A 20028-nucleotide genomic window follows, 5' to 3' on the forward strand; every position below is an offset into this window, starting at 1 on the left:
GAAAAAACAGGCCTCTGCCTCCTCCGCTCCCGGCCTTCCTGTGGGGAGGAGAGCCACCCCCAGCTGCACTCCGCCCCACCAAAGCCCTTCTAGCCATCGAGAACATAGCGTTCCCTCTATACGCCTTGGTGAAGATGGGCACTCACTACTGTCCTCCGCACAACACTCCCCCAGCCCCAGCCCTCTGGTGAGGGGGAACAATCCCTGCCCTCATGGTGAACACAGTCACCCCACCGTTCCCCGCCCAGGCTGTGGCCTCACCTTGACTGAGTAGGCCAGGGAGATGGTAACAGCCAGAGGCAGGCCCTCAGGCACGGCCACCACCAGCACAGTGACACCAATGATGAAGAACTTGACAAAGTACTGGATGTAGATGGGGGTGCACTCCGCCAGCCAGGGCCTGCGCTGCATCGCGAAGGTGTCGATCACAAAGTACAGCACCAGGATGATGACCGTGATGGCCGACATGATCAGTCCTAGGGGAGGAGACAGGTGAGAGGCCAACGGGACCTGTAGCGATGCCCCCACCTCCCAGCAATAGGCACTCCCCCAACACTCCTAGGCTGGGGATCAAGATGGGAAAGCCACGCTGACAGGAGTTTCTTGGAGCTCTGCTTCCCCGGGCCTTGAACCCTGCTGAAGTGACCTGTGCAGAATGAGCCCTGAGGGCTCTTTGTCTGTGCGTCCATCCACACCTAAACCTGCCTCGGCATTTCAGTGTGTTCACAGCAGGGTCTCTGATCCCATGGACTCCCAGGGCTGGACTAGCCAAGGGGCTGCAGGTGAAAATGGAGGTGCATTAGCAGAGCTATGTGGAGACCTAGGACTAGACTATGGCAGGGGAGAGCTGGAGTTCAGGACTGAGGGGCATGAGCAGAGATAGGCCTGGGGAGTCCCCAAGCCAGCAATAGCAGGGGGGACTGGTGAGATGAAGGGGCATCACCAAAGCTGAGTGTGGGGATCCAAGGATGGAATAGCAGGACGTGCTGCAGGTTAGGACTGAGGGGTAGCAGCGGAGCCAGTTGAGGGACCGTCTCACACCATGCCAGTCTCTAACCAGCGCTGTCTGTCCCTCACGGTCACAGCCAATACATCTAGTGGAACATCCTGCCACTACTACATCACAGCGGAGGAGCCCAGTGTGGAGCTGTCCGAGAGCCGAGATCCACCTCATCCAGGCTCACCTGCCTTCCCAATCTGCACCGCCAGACGGGTGAGCTTCCCTTGCAGCACCGATTTCTCCTTCTTCGGGACCTTCACCTTCTTCTTCTCCTTATCCTCATTCTCCACCCCTTCCTGGCTCTTCAGGGGCTGGATCTCCAGGGCCACGCCATCCTGAGTTTTAGCTACACCCCGGGGGCAAAAGAGACACAGTGGGTGAGTGGGAGGGGCAGCAGGGGAAAGCTTTTGACGCCATTGACAGAGATGGAGGAGGGAGAGAGAGAGAGAGAGAGAGAAACCTAGAGCAAAAAAGACTCCCCTGGCCCACACAGGCAAACACTAAAGGTTAAAGCCTACACCGTCCCAGGGAGCCTGCCCCACCGCCCCATAGGGCAAGTGCCTGGAACAGCTCGTGGGATCTGCTCACTTGCCCTCCCAACCCCTCTTCCCAGGTAAGGAAAAAACTTCTCTACTTGACTACACTAGGGAGGAAGGACAGCCTTAGTAGGGTATGGGACTCCTGGGTTCTATTCCCAGCTCTGCCAGTGACCCTGATTGGGTGGTCTTGGGCACCTTCACTGCCTTGTGCCTCAGTTTACCCATCTGTGAAATACAGCTGACGATACTTACCTTACATGGTTGTGTTAGGAGACTTAATTCACTAAGTGTTTGTAAAGCCCTTTGAATACAGGAGCATCAGAATGGCCAGGCTGGATCGGATTATAGGATAATCCAGGATCCTCTCGCCCACAGTGGCCAGCAGCACATGCTACTTCGGAGGAAGGTGCAGGAACCCCTACAGTAGGGCATTATGGAATACATTAAAGTTTCCTCCTAACCCCCAGTGGAGACTGCTTGATGCCCTGAAGCATGACGATTTAGATCCCTTCAAAAACACTTGGTCATCTTTAATCCTAAATTTTATAACTCCAGATAATTAACATCCATATGCATGTCCTGTACTTTCTGGAATCCTGCTAAGCACTTCGCCTCCAGGAGATAGCTTGTGGAACTCATTGTCACTATTTCCTTTCCTCAGCTCCCCTGTTCTATACACGTGCCAAGGATGATCTCGCTAATGCCTTCATGGAAGCTCAGCGGGAGTCACTTTACGCAGACAGCATTCGAGGGGGTGGAATGGAGGGGAGGGAAGTTTAAGGATTGGGGGTGGAGACTGACTCATTAATGCGGCGGAGTGAACCGGCTCCTTTACCCTCAGCCCTCTGGGATCCAGCCCCAAAATTTCTTTAGGATCCTTAAGACATAAAAAGGCCAAATCCTCAGATGGTGCTGCCAGATATAGCTCCCCCATAGGTCTATAGAGCCACGCCGGCCTACACTTGTGAGTATTTGAACCCAAAGAGCACCAATGAAACAGGAAGGTGTGTGTGTGTGTGTGTGTGTGTGTGTGTGTGTGTGTGTAAAACCCCACAAAAATAATGGAAGTTATTTGCTTCATCTCAGTTCTTGTTCTTGGGTTTAAAAAAAAAATCCAAACAACTCAGACAAGCCGTGGTTCACATACGGCTCCAACTGTTTCAGAGCAGATTCCCCTTTCTAGCCTCCACTACCGAAGTGTTATGGATTCTGAAGAACTCACGGTTGCTCCAAAATTGTGACCTCCATGGTTAGGACTTTCAGACAGAACAGAAATGGGGGGAGGAGGGAACAAAACCAGAACACCCACAAACCCAAAACAACCCAACATGTCAGATTGGAAGGAAGGAAACGTAAACTGCTGAGAGAGGAGAGAGAGAGAGAGAGAGAGAGAGAGAGAGAGGTGGAGAAACAGACAGGTGCAGAAATGGGCTTCCTCTACACAGCCTGGAAAGAACACTGTGAGAAACATACTGGAGGAGTAGACGCTCACTTTGATTCAAAAAGGCCATGAGAAGAACAGGGTGTAACAGTTTCACAGGCCAAACCCACCACTGATCCAGTTCCAAACTTGGAGGAGGGGAGCAGCACTTCATGCTCCTAGACTAAAACCCCATCCCCACCACCCCATTTGCCATGGAGCACTCTCCTCACTAGATTCCATGTCCCCATTCATCCAGGAACAATGGAGGGAGGAACCACTAGCTGCTGTGCTGTAGAACAATCCCACGTGGTCAATTTCCTGCTGGTACAAAGTGGCAGTAGAAACTGATATCCCAGATCAGAGACAGGGCAGAACCATCCAGGGCAGATTTGGTCCCAACGGTCTATGTCTAGGCTGATGTTAAGCCTCCCTGAACAATGGGACTTCCCCCTTCCACTCTCCCACTTTTCCTGCCCCACAGATCTCAATGTGCTGTTGTTTGTCTTCCTCCCAGAAGAGGCCAGGCCGCCGCATGGGGCACAGGAAGAACCATCATCCCCCCCTCACAGCACCAATGGTGGTGGGGGGAAAAAAACCCAAACCCCTGCCATCAGAACCCTAGGCTGACAGCAGAGGGCGCTGCAACTCCAGCAGCACAGACCTGGGATCTGAGGCTGGCCCCTAGTTGGACAGGATGGTTGGGGGTCGGGGTAAAGGAAGTGTGGAGGTTAGCACTGTGGGGACTGTTACACCCTCTTCTGGGACAACAAGGCGAGATTCCCGCTGCAGCGGCGAAGAGCACAGACTCATGGGAAGAAGGAAGGAGGAATGCTTGGTAGTTAGTGTGGTGCTGGTTCAAAGGATGGAGAGGCTGGTTACCTTTGTTGCGATTTTCAGGGGCTCCTGCTTTTTTACCTGTTCAGACAAAGAGAAAAAGGGTGGAGTGCTGAGCACACGGTTCTCGACATTAACGTCCCTGCAGGCAGGACACACCCTGGGTGCTCTCTACACAGGCACTCACACAGCAGGATTCCCACACAGCTGCTGGGCTCCGTGTAACTGGCCAGGACTCAGGAGATCAAAGGTGCCGCCCACCCATAAAAGCCAATGGGGATTTCTCCTGCCAGGTCTCAACCCTCCTCTCCCTGCTGCTGGAAGGAGCATTTAGCCACAGGGCAGGGGAAGTCTCTGCCAGAGGAAGGCTGGTCTCGTGGGTAAGGCACTGGGGTCAGACTCAGGAGCTCTGGGCTCAGCTCCCTGCTCTGCCACAGACTCCGTGACACCTTGGGCAAGTCACTTCCATCTCCCTGTGCCTCAATTTCCAATCTGAAATGGAGAAAATACTACTTCACTTCTTCCACCTGTGGTCTCATCTCTTTAGTGTATGAGCTTGTCATGAGTGGGGTTGTCTGTGTTTGTACAGCACCTAATACAAAGGGAACCTGATCTCAGCTGGGGCCTGCGTTGTGATCATTGAAACTGCAGAACAATGGCCAGACATCCACATGCTGATTTCTGCATCAAGCCCGTAGTTCCTGTTCATCTAAAAACTGCTCCAGCTCAGACAACCCATCCGGATTACCACAATACAAGTAACAATGAAACAATCTTAGACTTCATTTGGAAGCTCTTTGGGGCAGGAATTGTCTCTGTTTTGTGAATGCACAACTCCGAGCACAATGGGACCCTGACTAGGACTACGGTCCCTGGGTGCTACTGTGATACACACAGTAACAAGAAGCCAAGAGCTGTTGGGAACAAATCTGCATTGCAGGACGGAGGGGCTTTGCCTGGTGGGTCTAAAGTTGGACTATTTATCCAGACAATCCCCCGCCCAGTGATATGGAGAGAAATGGGCCCCGAAAGACAACACCCTCGGCCCACCCATCCCCTGCTTTCAACATCTGGGGACAGCACCGGATGTCAAGCACGGTCAGCAAACGCTACAGCCCGGGACAGGGGAAATGCCAACCGACATTCAGGAAGCAGAATAAATAAGAAGTTGGGCGCCACTTCCTGAGACAGAGGGAACAGCTTCAAAAGCGAGACAGAAGACTACTCCCTGAGCAAGAGGAGTGATTCTCTGGAGATGAGAGATACAGGATTGTCTGGCTAGCGGGACGGGAGATGAACGGCTGCCTCTCCACTCACTCTGCCTTGTCCTCCTTAATCCTTCTGACAAGCACTGTCCATTAGCAGCCATTCTGTAGGGGAGACGGCGGAGAGCCCATCATCCGGTCCCTTTTACTAATCCCCGGATGGTTTGCCAAAGCGGATCGAGAGCACAAAAGCCTGTTCTGTGGACCGCGCACGAGGGAGCATTGGGCTGCTTTGATAAGCCACATACCTTCTGCCACTTACACCCTGGCCTCTACTTGCTCTAGGGAGCAAGGAAACACCAGACACACTTTCAGAAGCTGGAATCCTTAGCTAGTGTACATTGGTGTTGATCCATGGACTCCCATAGACCTAAACTGATTTACACCAGCTGAGGATCTGACTCCCTGTCTGGTTTCTGTTTGGCGGCAAAGCCCAGGGGGCTCGAGTGTCATTGCCTAGCAGATTGCAATGTAAGTACAAGGGCACAATGCACCCACAGGCTTCTCCTTCCAGCTCAACCCTCCAGCCCCATTTTGTGCCCAGCCTCCTCTAGCCATTGGCCAGCAGAGTCACTTGTCCTGAGGCAGGACAAACAATACAAAATAAATAATCAGAAGGTGGGGAGTGGGAGGAGTTTTGGACTGTCTATGTGAGAGCCCTGCCACTCTCCCCATAGACCCGAGCTCCGAAGATGGGGCTCCCCCAAAGCACAGTGATGCTTTGCCTATGGACCCAAAGCCAAGTCTTGGCCCAATCAGCTTGGCAGGGCTATGAATTGCCTGCATGGAGATATGCTGCCGCAAAGGCCATTATGCCACGACGCTGCATCGCAAGCCCCCCACAAAATGAGCTCCGGGCTCTTTTGAGCACCCTGTAAACCCCAAAGCGAGTGGGGAGTGGCTGGATCATCTCGGAGCCTCAGAAAGGAGGCTCCACGGTTCTGAGCCATCTGTGATGGGTAGGGATCGGGGCGGAGTGGGTGGAATAAGCAGCAAGACATCGGAGTGGTGGCAGGGCGGTGTTTGGATTCTGCCACAGTCGGGGCTGCGTAGGTGAGCGATGCAGCCTGACAAGATGTGCCCGACCCTGTGGGCACACACACACACACACACACACACACACACACACACACACACACACACAGGGGCTCCCCCCCAGAGTGCAGTCGGCCTTCAGAACACCAGGGATTCAGACAGCAGCACGGGGATCAGCCTAGCGCTGTAGCTCACACCACTGCAAGGGGCTTATGAGCGACCTGGAGCCAGTGAGTGGACAGAGCAAAGGGCTGAACCCTCTAACCGCAAGGCCCCACAGCATTTTCCTGGGGAAAATGGGTGGCTGGGATGGGAATGAGTTCAAGGTTCGCAATAGCCTAATGCGATGTTGGGAGGGGGGGTCTGAAGGAGCACTTCCCCACCCACCAAAGTCAGAGAGCCAGGAGTGACCCTTTCCCTGCACAAACTCCTACCATCTGAGGATGTCAAGACTGCGGAGCAAAGCAAGTCCTCCTAGCCGTCCTTCCCCACCCCCACACTGCCAGGTCAACCCTTGGGGCTGGGGAGTATGTCTTTGGATGAAAAAGAGAGAGAGAAAACAAATGGAGAGAGAAAGAAAGAAGCTGCTGGTGAAGCCCTCGGGTGCTGGACTGTCTGAAGGACATGGATCATTTCAGCTATCAATCCCCTCCTGCCATGGGGCTGGAGTAATAGTAACCCCATCACCAGCCTCCTTGCCAAAGCCGGCTCTGATAGCAACTCCAGAGCCACGCCCTTTCTGCCTCTGAAGCCCTGCTCCCACAAGCTCCCGAGCTGCGGCTGGATGAAGACAGAGCGGTGGATGGTGCGTCACAAAGGAGACACTGGAAGGGGAACCCAGGCAGTGCCCCGAGGTCCCCAAGCATGGAAGGGGCCTTCTCATGCTGCATGCTCCCTGCATTCGCTGCATCATGACCTGATGGTGTCAAAAGTGGGATTCCCCCAGTTTCATCTCTTAAGGCTTGACAGGCCCAGCTCAGCCACTCACACTAAACGGGCCTGCGTGTTCCCCCTCAGCTGTCAGCCATGGACACAGCTCACTGCATCCCAGAAGGAAAGAGCTGGGCTCCCAGAGATCTCCTTACCTTTCTTCACCTTCTTCTCCTCCTCCCCATCTCCCACGCCCAGAAGAGTGAAGATGATTCCAGTTTGCGAGTTGATGCCCACAGCTGTGACTAACATCCGTCCAGAGCCCTCCATCACATGGGTACCTGGCCAGGGGAATGAAGCACCGAGGGGAAGGGAAAACATGAGCCAGGAAGAGACAACGTTAACAGTCAACTTCCTGACTATTTTAACAAGACAAACTATCTGACTCAGGGGGATGGGGTACAGAGCCTGTTGCTTCTGGGTCACCAGTTCAAATCTGGCTCAGGGCAACCGAGACCCAAAGTTATTGCTTGAATGACGGCTGCTCAGAGCCTCGTTTTAAGTTAAGTGGATCTCATTCCAGGTTCCCATGGGACAGGCATCGCCATCACAACGGTCAGTCTAGCTAGATTCTTATACTGACCCCAACCCACATAGTAGCTGCATGCCTCCACACTACAGAAACCCCTCCAGGACAGGGGTGAAGCACACTGGCAGGGAGCAATGGGCAACAGAAGCTTGTTCTGCTGCTGCCCCTGCTCTGGAAGGGGATTCGCCCTCCAAGGCTGGTCATCCACAAAGACCATTCTTGGTCTGTTCAGTAGCTGAGGGGCCACTCTATGCTGTACCAGGACCACAAATGGGCAGAAGGGATCTAGCCATCTCCTGCTGCCCATGCTCCAGGATGGGCACTCAGAACCTGGTCTAACTTGTGCCGGCATTGGGAGGGTACCAGCACTGGGTCGTCTGAACATGAATCCTGCCGAACCCCAAAGCAGCCAGAGGCTGGGCAGCTGGCTGGGGTTTCCAGCCCTAGCGCGAAGGGCTTGGGTCACAGGTCACGTCTGGTGGCCTCACCGGAAAGCAGCATGGGGTCTTTATCCACTGATTTCTTGACGTGGTCCGACTCCCCAGTCAGAGAGCTCTCGTCAATCTTCAGATCATTGCCTTGGATCAGGATCCCATCCGAGGGCAGCAGATCACCTGAGAGAGGAGGGAACATGTTACAGGCCAGTCTGTGCCCGACACAAAGCTCCTCCTACCCTTTTCTTGGTCTGCGGCTGGGGAGGCAAGGCCTGAAGAATTCCTGATGCCAGGGAGATTACCCAGAATCCCAAGGCATGGCTAAGCTGTGGCACAACGGTGAGAGGGAAAAACAAACCAAAACCACACGACGAAGCACCATGCTGCCCGTCCAAATCACTCCTTACAGCATAGCTGTGGAGACGAACTCCCAGTGGTGGGTGATGGACAGCAAAGGGACGCGGGGGGAGAAGATGGCTGACGGGAGAAACATTTTTCTTCAGTGCAACGAAAGCATGACCCTGAGCAAAAGCAATTTGGTGAAAGTCCCCGCTGGGGAAGTGGCTACAGCACGAGGCACTTCACAGAACTCAGCTTAGCACCAACAGCTGCCTCTGCGCGTGAAGAGCCCAGGGTGAAAGTTGGCAGGGAGAGTGGAGCTAGCGACATTATCCTCCACGGACACCAGCCCCTATAAGGTCAGGCCTGAGGCATGCTGGGACAAGTGGGGGCAGCCGGCGGCTGAGTTTCTACTGTGGGCAGCTCCATGACTGAGCCAACTCAAGGAGGGAAGGGGCAAGGTGCGAGACAGGCACAGCAGGGGGTAGGAGTGCCTGAACTGACCAGGTCAACTCTCTGTGGGCCGGCTCCCCTCCCACCACTCACCGTATTTGATCTGCGCGATGTCCCCCACCACAAGCTCGGCCACAGGGATCTGGATCACCTGCCCCTTGCGGATGACCGTGAACTTCTGCTCCTGCTCGATCCGGTTCTGGAGGCCCCGGAACTGCTTCTCCTTGCTCCAGTCGTTGAAGGCCGTCACCAGCACCACAATGATCACCGAGAAGAGAATGGCTGCCCCCTCGATCCAGCCAGCCTGCGCCTCCCCCTCGTCCTCCGCGCCCGCCGCTGCTTGGCCGCACACTGCCGGGCGGCAGGAAGCACAGAGAAGAGGAAGATTCAGTCACGTAAAGGAGATCTCGGTGCATCTATCAGTGTGTTGCACAGCAAAGGGCCTGAAAGACCCACATACACACAGATGCCTCCTGTCCCTTTCTCCCACAAGTCACTCCCCTCTGGTCTCCCCCTTCCCCTATGGGCACACTGCCCATCCAGCCATTTCTGAGGCCGGGCTAACAGAGCAGGAGCCTGGGAATCAGGACACCAGGGTTCTTTTCACAGTTCTGACATGCCCTCTTTAGGTGTGACTTTGGGAATGAGTCACCATCTCTGGGTCTCGCTTTCCTCAATTGTTATCCCAATGTGATACTTCAAAGAGCCACCATCTAAGAAACAAAACAGCAGCCAATAAAAACTAAGTAAGCCCCATCACTGGGCCCTTGCAGAGAACTTTGCAACCCTTAACCAATTAATCCTCACAGATTAAGGCCCTGATTTACAGAGGCTCAGAGAGGTGAAGTGCCTTGCCCAGCCACCTCCAAAACCACAAAGGGGCACCCCATCAGAGCTGGAATTAAGTCACGTGGTCAGACCACACCTCTCAGCCCACCTGACAGGGACATTGCGAAGTCTTGATTATGCCTCTGGCAAAGGACTCAGATCCCTGGATGACATGTGCTAGATTATACACTCTGACATGAGATCAGCCTGTGGGAAACGTGTCTCTCTCTCATGACAGCTACGATTGACCCCGTATAGCCTGCTTCATGGTAGGTATCCCAGGGGCTGAGCACACAGCAGGATGACCCCCAGTGCACAAACACAAAACGTAAATGATCATGCGCTAGGATGAGGAGGTTCAGGGGATGGGGGTGCTTTTATTTTAGCTATGGTTTATGCATGTGCACAGGGATCTGGTATGGTTAGGCTATACAGACCATCACTCAGGTATTTCTAAGCCTACTAATAAACACATAGGTGAGTGCTTGGTATCTTGGTGGCAGATAAGAGCTTACACACACACACACGTATGGATACATGACAGGTCCTGAGAACCTTCCTCCCTTGTTCTAGGCATACAGCTCTGCACAGCCAGGATCACAGGTTGGGGATGGAGTGACTCCCACTGAGCTGGATGGGAGTCAGATGGGGCCATAGAAAAGGCAGGACTTTGACCAGCCGGGACCCTGCATGCTGCCGTCACACCAGTGAAGGCCTGCCTCCATTTATCTAGCTACCCGCACACCAGGGGTGCAGACCAAGCCCCGATCAGCATGTCACTCAAACCGCCCCTCTGCCCTTCATCCCCTTTCTTCAGCCTGTCGCCCCTGGTCAGGGAGCTGTTTTTCTCTTGGGGTCTCCAATTGGGATTATTTTGCTATCTCAGGCCAAGAGCAGAATTTCTCCCCCCTGCCTGTCTCAGCCCATCCGCCAAGCCTGCCTGGCTTCCTTGTGTTTAGAGTTGTGATTCATTTCGATCCGTAAGCTGATGCGGAGATGCACAGGGTACGAGACATGCTGCAGTTTCCTCTCCTCTACTGAATGGTTCCAAAGGATGAAAACTCAGCTCCATTTTCTAGCTTGGAGGGGAAAGTACTGGCTTCCAACCCCCCCACACCACAGCCTAGGGTCTCACGTCCAGCCCACAGCACCCCTTAGTGCCAGGATCGTGCCACTGACTTCTCCTTGCAGGGACTAGAGACACTCGGAAGGTGGCTCTCATATCTTTCTGTACAGCGCCTTTTAAGCCCAAACAATCCCAAAGCCCTCTCCACTACACTATTAACAGGAATCCTGACTCCCCCATCCTTCAGATGCAACCGCTTCTGAGGTGGCGCCTCGAAGGTGTTTAACAGGGCCCTGTTCTAAATGGTGTTGCAGTAAGTGAATCCTGTATCTCCCGGAAACTGCCAGGGGCAGAGAATTAACAGAGATGGAATGTGGTCAGGACATAGGAACTAACCCTTTTTGTCTATGGGCCTGACCCAAAGCCCATTCGAGGTTAATGGGACTCTTTCCATTAGCTTCAATGGGCTTGGATCAGCTCATGGATGTTAGCATTTTCTGTCACAACCAGCACTGTAGCACCTAGCTGTACAGTGGGAAGGGTGTGCTGGTGAGGAAACAGGCAGGAAAACACAGTGATGTCAGCTGTATGTTAGGGAACTCAGCTAGGGAAAATCTGCTTACTGGTCAATCAGGTAGCATGTGTGCCGGGGCAGGGGGAAATCAGGCCCCAGATCCCCAACTGGTGCAAAGCCACAGAGTTCCATTAAAGGCATTGGGCCAAATCAGTGCAAACCAGCCAGTGCAAATCCAGATAGCGCCACTGAAGCTGGTGGAACTCCAGGGTCACACCAGCGGAGGATTGATCCTAAAGAGGAAGCCTAAAGCAGCGACCAGAGACCCTTTTCCAGAACGCAGATGATACAACCCAGGAGATATGATGGTGCAGCTCCTGGCAAGACCAACCCCTTCCGTACCAGTTCTGAGCGAATGTTCCAGGAGACACTACCCCTCCCCCTTCTCCCCCCAAGCCGTGGGGCACTCACATTCGCTGTCGCCGCCCGGGGGGTGATAGAACGACAAGCCCAGGGAGATTATGGCTGCGATTTCCAAGATGATCAGCGTGACGTCCTGAAGCGCCTCCCAGACTAACTGCAGGAAGGTCTTGGCCTTTTTGGGTGGGATGAAGTTCTGGCCAAAGACCTGCCTCCGCTTCTCCAGATCTGCTGGGTTCCCAGATAAGCCTGGAGGGGAAGGCAAGAAGGAGAGGTGAGGAGAGGAAAGTCACCCTGCCACCCCCATCCCTGCAGCTGACACATCATCCTCAGATATCCCTGGGTACCTTCGTTCTCCAGCACTCCCTTCAGTGTTATTTAGATTACAGCAGAGCCAAAATCAGGGCCCCATTGTGTCAGGCGCTGTACAGACAGACCCTGTCCCAGAGAGCTCACAACCTACACAGATAAAACAGACAGACAGTGGGAGGGGAAACTGAGGCACTGAGCAAGTGTCTTGTCCGAAGTCACTCAGGTCTCCTAATACCCATCCACTAGACAGCACTACTACTTATTCTTGGTTACTCCCATGCATGTGCTTTTCTGGCTGGGCCTCTACAACAGACAACAGCAGAGGGCGCTCAGGCCCTGGAGAGATCAGGCTCCAGCCCAGAAGTTGGCAAGCTTCCTCCACCCATACCAAACAGCACTGATTTGCATTGAGGTTACAAGTGCCAGAGCTGCCCTCGGAGACAAGTGAGCCCAACTGGGTGATTTCCCTTGAATGATGCAGCAAGACTGAAACCTGGGAGCCCCCGCTACACTCTCCATTATCCCCGACACTGGGCCAGGGACCCGTCAGTGGGTGGAGTGGGTCATGAGAACAGTGGGTAGCTTTACTCTGGTTCCCAGTTGGGGTTCCCCCACCAACCCAGATCAGCCTGCTAGGGAAGGTGTGTGACTGGTCAGCAAAGGGACGGGAGAGAATGAGGCAAACTGGGCAAGTCGCAGGTTTGACACCACGTGAGCTGGGCTGTCCCTACAAGTATGTCTACACTGTGGAGAAACACCCACAGTGCTGAGTGTCAGAGCTCGGGGCAATTGACAGGGTCGCGGGGACTGGGCTGCAGGGCTAGAGACTTCAGTGTAGACGTTCAGGATCGGGCTGGAGCCCGAGCTCTGTAACCCAGCAAGAGGGAGAGTTTCAGAACCTGGGCTCCAGCCTGAGCCCCAATGTCTACATGGCTACCACCGGATTTGGGCTCAGACGCAGTGGTACGGGTGGGTCTTTCAAGTGTAGACGTTCAGCTGCGACCAGGTACCATACAAAGAGGGGCGAAAGCCAGAGGGAACAAGGGACACACTAACTCGGATCAACAAACCAAAGGTAGCGATTCTCGCCACCTTTCCAACACAGCTGCCACCTAGCAAACCTCTCATGTGCCAATGAATGCCAGCTGGTGCTCACTGGCTTGTTTACACGTTGCATCAAATTAGCTGTGAATCTGGCATTTATAACGGGTGTGGAATCAGAGCTGCCTGCTTCAGTATCTCCCTCCCGCTCACAGGAGAGGCAGTGGCTGCCAGAGCTCTCTGCAGCCCCAGGCCTTCAGGAGAAATCAGTCTTCTGCCTAGCATGTGGGCAGCAGGTACCACCCACAAAGCCTCAGACAACCAGATCTGCGCTGCATCCAGCTCCCAGGCAAGGTGGCAGAGAATCCAAGGCATCACTCCTGATTTCCCCAGCCTGCACAATCAACTACACCCAGTTCTTCCAGGATGTCCTAAGGTTTTTCCAACTCTGGGAAGCTGGCAGAGGCAGATTAGGGGTTTGTGGGGCCCTGGGCCAGATCAAGTGGGGGGCCCTCCCCATCCCTTCCACCTGCAGTCCCCCTCCTCCAGGACTCCAGAAAAGGCCTGTGACATGGGAGGGAAATCAAGGGAAGGAGAGTCAGTGCAGAGAGCTGCACAGATAGGGACAGTAATGGGTGCTTCCATTCATGCCAGGGCTGGATCTGTAAATTCAGCCCCATTGGCAGGGAGACATTGCTGGGCTGATGCTGTAGGGAAGACGTGGGCTTGGGGAGAGACCTCCAGAGCCCAGCTGCTGCTTCCACCAGTCTTATATTGGCGCAAGTCCATCACAACGAAACCTCTCCCTCTCGCCCCCTTTGCCACGTGTATTTTTTTGGCCATGGGGGGGGGAGAGAGAAGGGTTAACGAGAGACAGTCAGATCCCTGGGGCTGCCCCCAACACCCATGGTCAAGGCCCAGCTGGCCACGCACCACTGCTTATAGATCAAGGTGCTCACGCAGCCCGTCACTGGAGCACATGGTCCCCTCCGCTCCAGCCATTAATGGGTGTGCCCTCAGCTGGGCAGTGAGGCAAGTCGCATCCCTCTCTGGGCCCCAGTTCCATATCTGGGCGTTAACCCCTCCCCCCCTTTAACAGATGTGGAACTGAGGCCCAGAGAGGGGATGTGACTTGCCCAAGGTCGCACAGAAAAGTCTGGGGCATAATTAGGAGTTGAGCCCAGTCCTCAAACCCCAGTCCAGTGCCTTCACCACAAAGCCATCTCTGCCCTGTTGCGACACACAAGAATGGTCTCCTGGGGGCTGGGTAACCAGCATTACGTTGGGGTGGACTTAAATGAAATCTATCAATAACCCCCCTGCCTTCTCACCAGCTCCACCTTAAAAAACTCAGAGCAATGCATTTTCCACCTTAAGGGTGCCCCAGCCAGGTTCCTGCCAACTCCCGAGATGCACCAGGCAGGGGAGGTCAGACTCGGAGTTGTGCTCTGAACTGTAGCCACTTGGACTGTCTCTCCCCTCCACATGTGGGCTAGGGCTGGGGTAGCCTGGAAACCCTGCCAGACCCTCTAACTGGAGACTGACTTCCCTGTCACTTGAGGGGGTTTTCCCCTCCTTGAGCCCCAGGTGCTTCCACTGGGGACAGGAGGAGAACAAAATCCTCCCTTCTACCCAGCTGCAGCCACCTGCAGATCAGGGGGGCCAGGGAAGGAGCAGCCCTGGCAGAGGCAGGAGGTGTGGAGAGCGGAGGGTAGACAAGGCCCCCCTCCCATCACAGGCTGGCTGGCACCACGCAGTCCGAAGGGAGACGGAGGCGTGTGGCGGCAGGATCCAGGGAGAGGAAAGCTGGTCAGTGAAGTCAGCCCGGGTGTCCCTACAAGCCTGCCTGGGAACGAGCCCCACCCAGTCTCTGGACCGGACGGAAAATAATGGGGTGGTTTGACTCATGCGGTGTCATGGCCCAGGGACTGGGAGGGGAGGATGAGCGCACGCTTCCCAGCACGTGGGGGAAGGGAGGAATGCCAGGCACATGGAGTCAGAGAACAAGGACAGCTGCAGCCCCACTGGCACACCCAGCTCTGTGCCATAGGGAGGGGGCTGAGCCTCACAGCCCCACTTGTACGCTGGCTCCGTACCAGAGTGACAGAATGCACCTCACAACTCAGCCCTGCACCTGTCCCCCCCAGAGCCTCACAGGCTGGGCCCCCACACCCTATATTCTGCTCTGCCACCCCACAACTCGGCCCTGCACCTGCCCCACCTGGGCCTGCTGCCTGCCATCCCCACTCCTCAAACACACAGACTCTCTGCCACAGGGGGAGAGAGAGAGCGCGAGCGCCTTACAGCCCAGGGCTGCTGCCCCCTCCCCAGACCCAGCTGCATGCCAGAAGCAGAGAGCCCCCCCATGTCCCAGAGTCCCCACTCCGCAAGTTCCCATAACTGTTCCCCTCAACTGCTAGCACAAACATGGACCATGGGTCAGGTTTGTCTCCCCACTTATGCCCATGCCAGCGGATCTGCTCTCCCTCTCTCAAGCAGCCCCGCTTTGGGCCACAGCAGGTGACCGCCACAGGCTGTGCCAGCCCAGAATCCAGTCAGTGCAGTCTCCCGCCCCCTCCACCCTAACTGCTTAGCCCCTGGCCTGGCAGGGAACTTGCTGCTCACACACACACGCCAGCCGCCCGTCTCCTCACAAGCCACCCCCACCCTCTTGCTCTGCCCTGTTCCTTCTCCCCCACAGTCACCCTCTAATCTCATTCCACTAGTCCTCCTCCTGCCAGCAGGCACTGTCACACCCTTTCCCCTTCCAAAGGGGACCAATTCACCACAGTCCTGGGGGAAAGTAGAGCCTCCGAGTGACTGGAGTTGGGGGCCCACAGGAAAGTGGGAGCATCCGTGCCTTGATGAGCCAGTTACAGGGTCACCTGCTGTCCTGAAATTAGCCAAGCCATCCGAGATCTCCACGGCCCCCTCTGACATTCCAGGGGTGCAGCACTCTGCAAGCTCCCAAGTTTATTATGGTGCCATTGCTGGAATTGTGCAAGACTCTGGGATGTGGAGGAGGAAGGCTAGTCTTGGGATTAAGGCACTGGCCAGGGGTTTAGAATATCAGAGCTCAACTCCCTGCTCTATTGTAGATGCCACATGCGACCTCGGGAACGTCTGTTAGGGTTCGATTTTTCAAAAGCCCCTAAAAAGGGTTAGGCATCCAATGGCCGTTTATTTTCCCTCTCTTACCCTGTACACACAGCACCAAGCACAATGAGGCCCTGATCTCAGCAGGGATCTCTAGACACAAGAACAATTATAGATTAAAAAAAGTGATAGACTTGTAGGCCATCGCAATCCCCAGGACGTTTGCAGGTTAAAGTAGGAAGTAAAGGAAAGAAAGGGTTAAGGGGGGGGGGGTGAGGAGTTACAAAGAGGGAGAGAAGAGGTTCAAAAATAACCCACCTGCCACTTTGGGCATCAACTTAACTGTGGCCATCGTCTCATTGTCAGGGAGGAAGGCAAGGACTAGGAGCAGCCAATCATGGCTAGGTGTTGGGTGTGACAGGGGAATGGGTTAGAGGCCTGAGAAGCCAGTGGACTCTAGCCGCTATAGATCTGCCGGCCAGTGGTGTGAAGACGTGTGACCCCCGACTGGCAAAGCTGTGCTGGCAGAAGCCCTTAGCGTAGGTGCAGCTATATTGGCAAAGCGGCTCTTTCACCGGGGTATCTTGTTTTGTCCACAGGGGTGGTTGCTACACGGAAACAAGGCACAGCTACGCTGGGATAGCTGCATGCACGCTAGGAGTGCTTTGCCGGTATAGCATACCAGTGTACCTATACCAGTAGAGGGCTCTCGTGTAGACATGGCCTCTGGCAGGAGTAAAAGGGCACTGAGACTACTGCGGAAGGGGACCCAAACAGCAATCTCTCTCCCCCAGAATGCAGCATCCCCTTTCCACTCTTCTCCTGACTGGATGTGGCTCTCCTTCTCCAGGTTCGTTCACACACACAGAAAAACAGGTCAGGTGCCCGGCCCTGGCTCTTTACCCCTCCCTGTGCTCTTGCCGCTGCAGTCCTTGGGCACTAGAAAGGTCTCTCTCATGGCTTGCCTCTGCTATTCCCCATGCCCCACTGGGTTCTTTTATTTTGTATTGCCAGCGGGAAGATTTGCCTCCTCTACGGACGCTGGGGCGAGGTGACTGGCTGGCTAAGCCAGCCTTGGGCCCAGGGATCCCTGATTATGGGCTGGATTCTGCATCCTAGCTCTGCAGGCCGGAGGAGGGAGAGAGCGGGCCAGGGGAGGAAAAGGGGATTCTGGTGCGGTTATTGCCAACGAGTGAGCCAAGGCTGGATTTGCTGACACTCTCATCCCCCAGGGTAGATAGGAAAGCGAGAGAGAGACTCCCGTCAAACTGACTCACAGAACAAGCCTTTGCTTAGAGCAACAGCTGCCGCGTACAGCTCCCTTTCCCACCCCACCTCCCTCTCCACCACAAACCAGCCTTGCTCCAAACTCAGAGCAGAGGGTTAATGCCACAGCCGTTGGCCAGCTGAGGAACAGAGGGACAGTAGTCTACATGCCTATGAGATAACACCCAAAGGGGCAGAGGACTGAAGCAGCTAGGAGCTCAGGAGGAATCCACTCATTGCCGCAGGGGGACATTCTTCATCGCCTGGCAGCGGGGACCTCCTTACCCTCCCCTCATGGCACCAATGCGCCATCTCCTCCACATCCCCTGACAGTCACCGGGTGGTTGACTCAGGTCCCACCATGAGCAAGAGCTGGCCAGAGCCCTGCTTGGCTTAAACACAGAGGGGCCAGTTTGCAGAGATGACTTAGCAGGAGGCGGCCCCCGCATGGCACAGACACAGCCAAACTACGCTCCACAGCGCAGAACAAAATGATTCCCCTGCCAGTGTCCCTTGTGGCAGAGAAGAAAGCTGTTATGACTGTACAGGGGGATCTTTCATGGAGGCTGCTGGGTAGACAGCCCCTCTGGTTCTCTAGCTCCCAACCACACAGTCCATCAGGGCCTCTTTAAATATCCATCTGGCCCAAGAAGTCATGGAATGCTTTGGGATACACAAACCTAGCAGTGAGCTCTTGAGCAGGGGTCATTCTGAGCCATGAAACTCAAGCTTCAAAATGCAACGATTCTAATAGAGAGCAGCGTAGGCTGTGTGTAAAGAACCCTCAATGCTCAGCTGTCCTCCTGAGATGGGGTTCATAGAGTGGGGACAGGAGCTGGACTCTAGTGCCGAATAAAGCACCCTAGTATTGACCCGGGCAATCTGGACACCCTAGGAGAGTCTCACTGGTGAACACCCTCTTGCTGAACCCCACAATTCAACATTTAGGGAGACTGGACTTGGCTGTAGATGCCTCGAGATGTGAATATGGCCTTTGCCGCTAACAATTTGTGGACAAAATTTAGCACACACGGACGTTGTCCCTGCCCAAAAGCACCTTCTGTTGCAATGCAGGGAAGAGCAGGAGACGTAGTGCAGGGAGTGAGACACCCTGGACGTGTACATTCCCGGGCAGCCACGCCGGAATTCAGCAGTACTAGAAGTTGCCCGCAGAGGGCTCCTATATTTTATACGTCAAGGCAGAAGGTCCCAGGGGACAAATTGTATCGGCAAAATAGATTCTGTAGCTTCCTCTCAACTTAAGAGGATGTTTCCGTGTTAATCCTACGGCTTCCGTACAGCTCTGTCACTGCACTTCCATCCTGACCTGCGGCTCTCTGGGCTACCTGGTCCTGAGACCCCAACCCCACTCTTGCTGCTGCAGCTCAGTCCTGATCTGCTGCTCCCCCTGCTATTCCAGGCCAGATTCTCTCTGGACTGGAAGGATCCAAGAACAGCCTCTCAGTCATTACGCTCTTCTGATCCCAGCAAAAGTCAGAAGCACAGGGGCTGCCGCAAGAAATGAAAAACAATGGGCGGAATAAAGATTCAGAGAAGATTTGGCCCAGAAGTGGCCAGCATGTCTAACTGCGGTCGAACCTGGCCTCATCCCTGCGTCTTGCTGATACCAGAGATGGGCCCAAGCTGTGGGGGACAGAAGGTTCAAGGGTGGGCTGTTTGGAACCAAAGCTTTGGCTCAGCCCAGGACAAAAACGGGCCAGCTGCAGAGCATGGAACTGAACTTGACCAACATGCAAAGAGTCTTGGCTCCTGGGAAGCAAGTTCAAGCTTCCCTCCAAGCTCTAATCTGGAGCTTGCACAGGCATGGGGTTCAGGACTCCACAGAGCTGGGCTGAACGTGTATGGTCAGAGGAACCCATCTGACACAACCACCAATGGCCAGGACAAATGAGTCACAGACCACCCATGACTTCCCCTCAGTTTGTGCAGTATCTAGCAGGATGGGGCCCATTGCTGACTGGGACCTCTGGGCGTCACTGCCATATAAACACCACCACCTCTTTGCATTCAGCAGGCGAACCATGGGGTTGCTTTATGGACCACTTAATAAAAGGGGCTGCCTAATGGAGGTGGGTCCTGAACACTGGTTAGCCTGTATCTACTTAAAACTGCTAGATCTAGGCAGTAGCCCCAGTAACTGTGTGTGTGTGTGGGGGGGGGGGGGGTAATGACACTCCATTGGCTGAGTTTAAAAAAAAAAAAATACAAAACACTCTGTGCTCCCCCATTATTAATGGTTTATACTGCAGTAGCACCTAAGACCCCAGTCACGAACTAGACCCCATGGTGCTAGGTGCTGTACAAACCCAGAAGAGAGCTCTTTGGGGCAGAGACTTACACTTTAATAGACAGATGGATACTGATCCCCAGCCATGCTGGAGGTCCCATCAGGAATCCATCTCAACCTACATTCAGGAGCCAACATGACACCCCGGGCTGGATTGTCACAGGTGTGAGCACCTGCAGCTCCCATCAACTTCAACTGGCACTGTGCGTGCTCAGCACCTCCTGAATCAGCATCTCAGGCTGGGCTCTCAGGTACTGAGGTTCCCCCAAATCAGCAGCAACTCTTGAAAACGCTGGCTTCACTAAGCTGCCAGTGAGGGGAGTCCATTCCCTTCCCCCAGGGCTGTACTTCTCTGTGCAGAGAGCATTGCCATCTACTAAATCTATCATGCTGGGC

The 20028-nt window shown here is 54.6% G+C and overlaps 1 protein-coding gene across 5 annotated transcripts in view; it reads right to left on the reverse strand.

Annotated features, from left to right (window-relative positions):
- Nucleotides 1-20028, reverse strand: part of ATP2B4 (ATPase plasma membrane Ca2+ transporting 4) — a 103863-nt gene that overhangs the window by 33858 nt on the left and 49977 nt on the right. For 3 of the 5 annotated variants that reach the window (XM_008173756.4, XM_008173758.4, XM_024110320.3), the window contains exons 3-9: nt 11661-11858; nt 8875-9132; nt 8044-8169; nt 7182-7307; nt 3842-3877; nt 1185-1346; nt 262-476 (exon numbers count right to left, since the gene is read on the reverse strand). In XM_008173756.4, the coding sequence (XP_008171978.2) occupies nt 262-476; nt 1185-1346; nt 3842-3877; nt 7182-7307; nt 8044-8169; nt 8875-9132; nt 11661-11858 (1121 nt within the window). The remainder of the gene's footprint in view (nt 1-261; nt 477-1184; nt 1347-3841; nt 3878-7181; nt 7308-8043; nt 8170-8874; nt 9133-11660; nt 11859-20028) is intronic. The other 2 variants (XM_008173757.4, XM_008173759.4) reach the window with 1 other exon arrangement.

The sequence above is a fragment of the Chrysemys picta genome, chromosome 4, assembly GCF_011386835.1.
Source record: "Chrysemys picta bellii isolate R12L10 chromosome 4, ASM1138683v2, whole genome shotgun sequence".
In the NCBI taxonomy this organism is placed as follows: domain Eukaryota; kingdom Metazoa; phylum Chordata; order Testudines; family Emydidae; genus Chrysemys; species Chrysemys picta.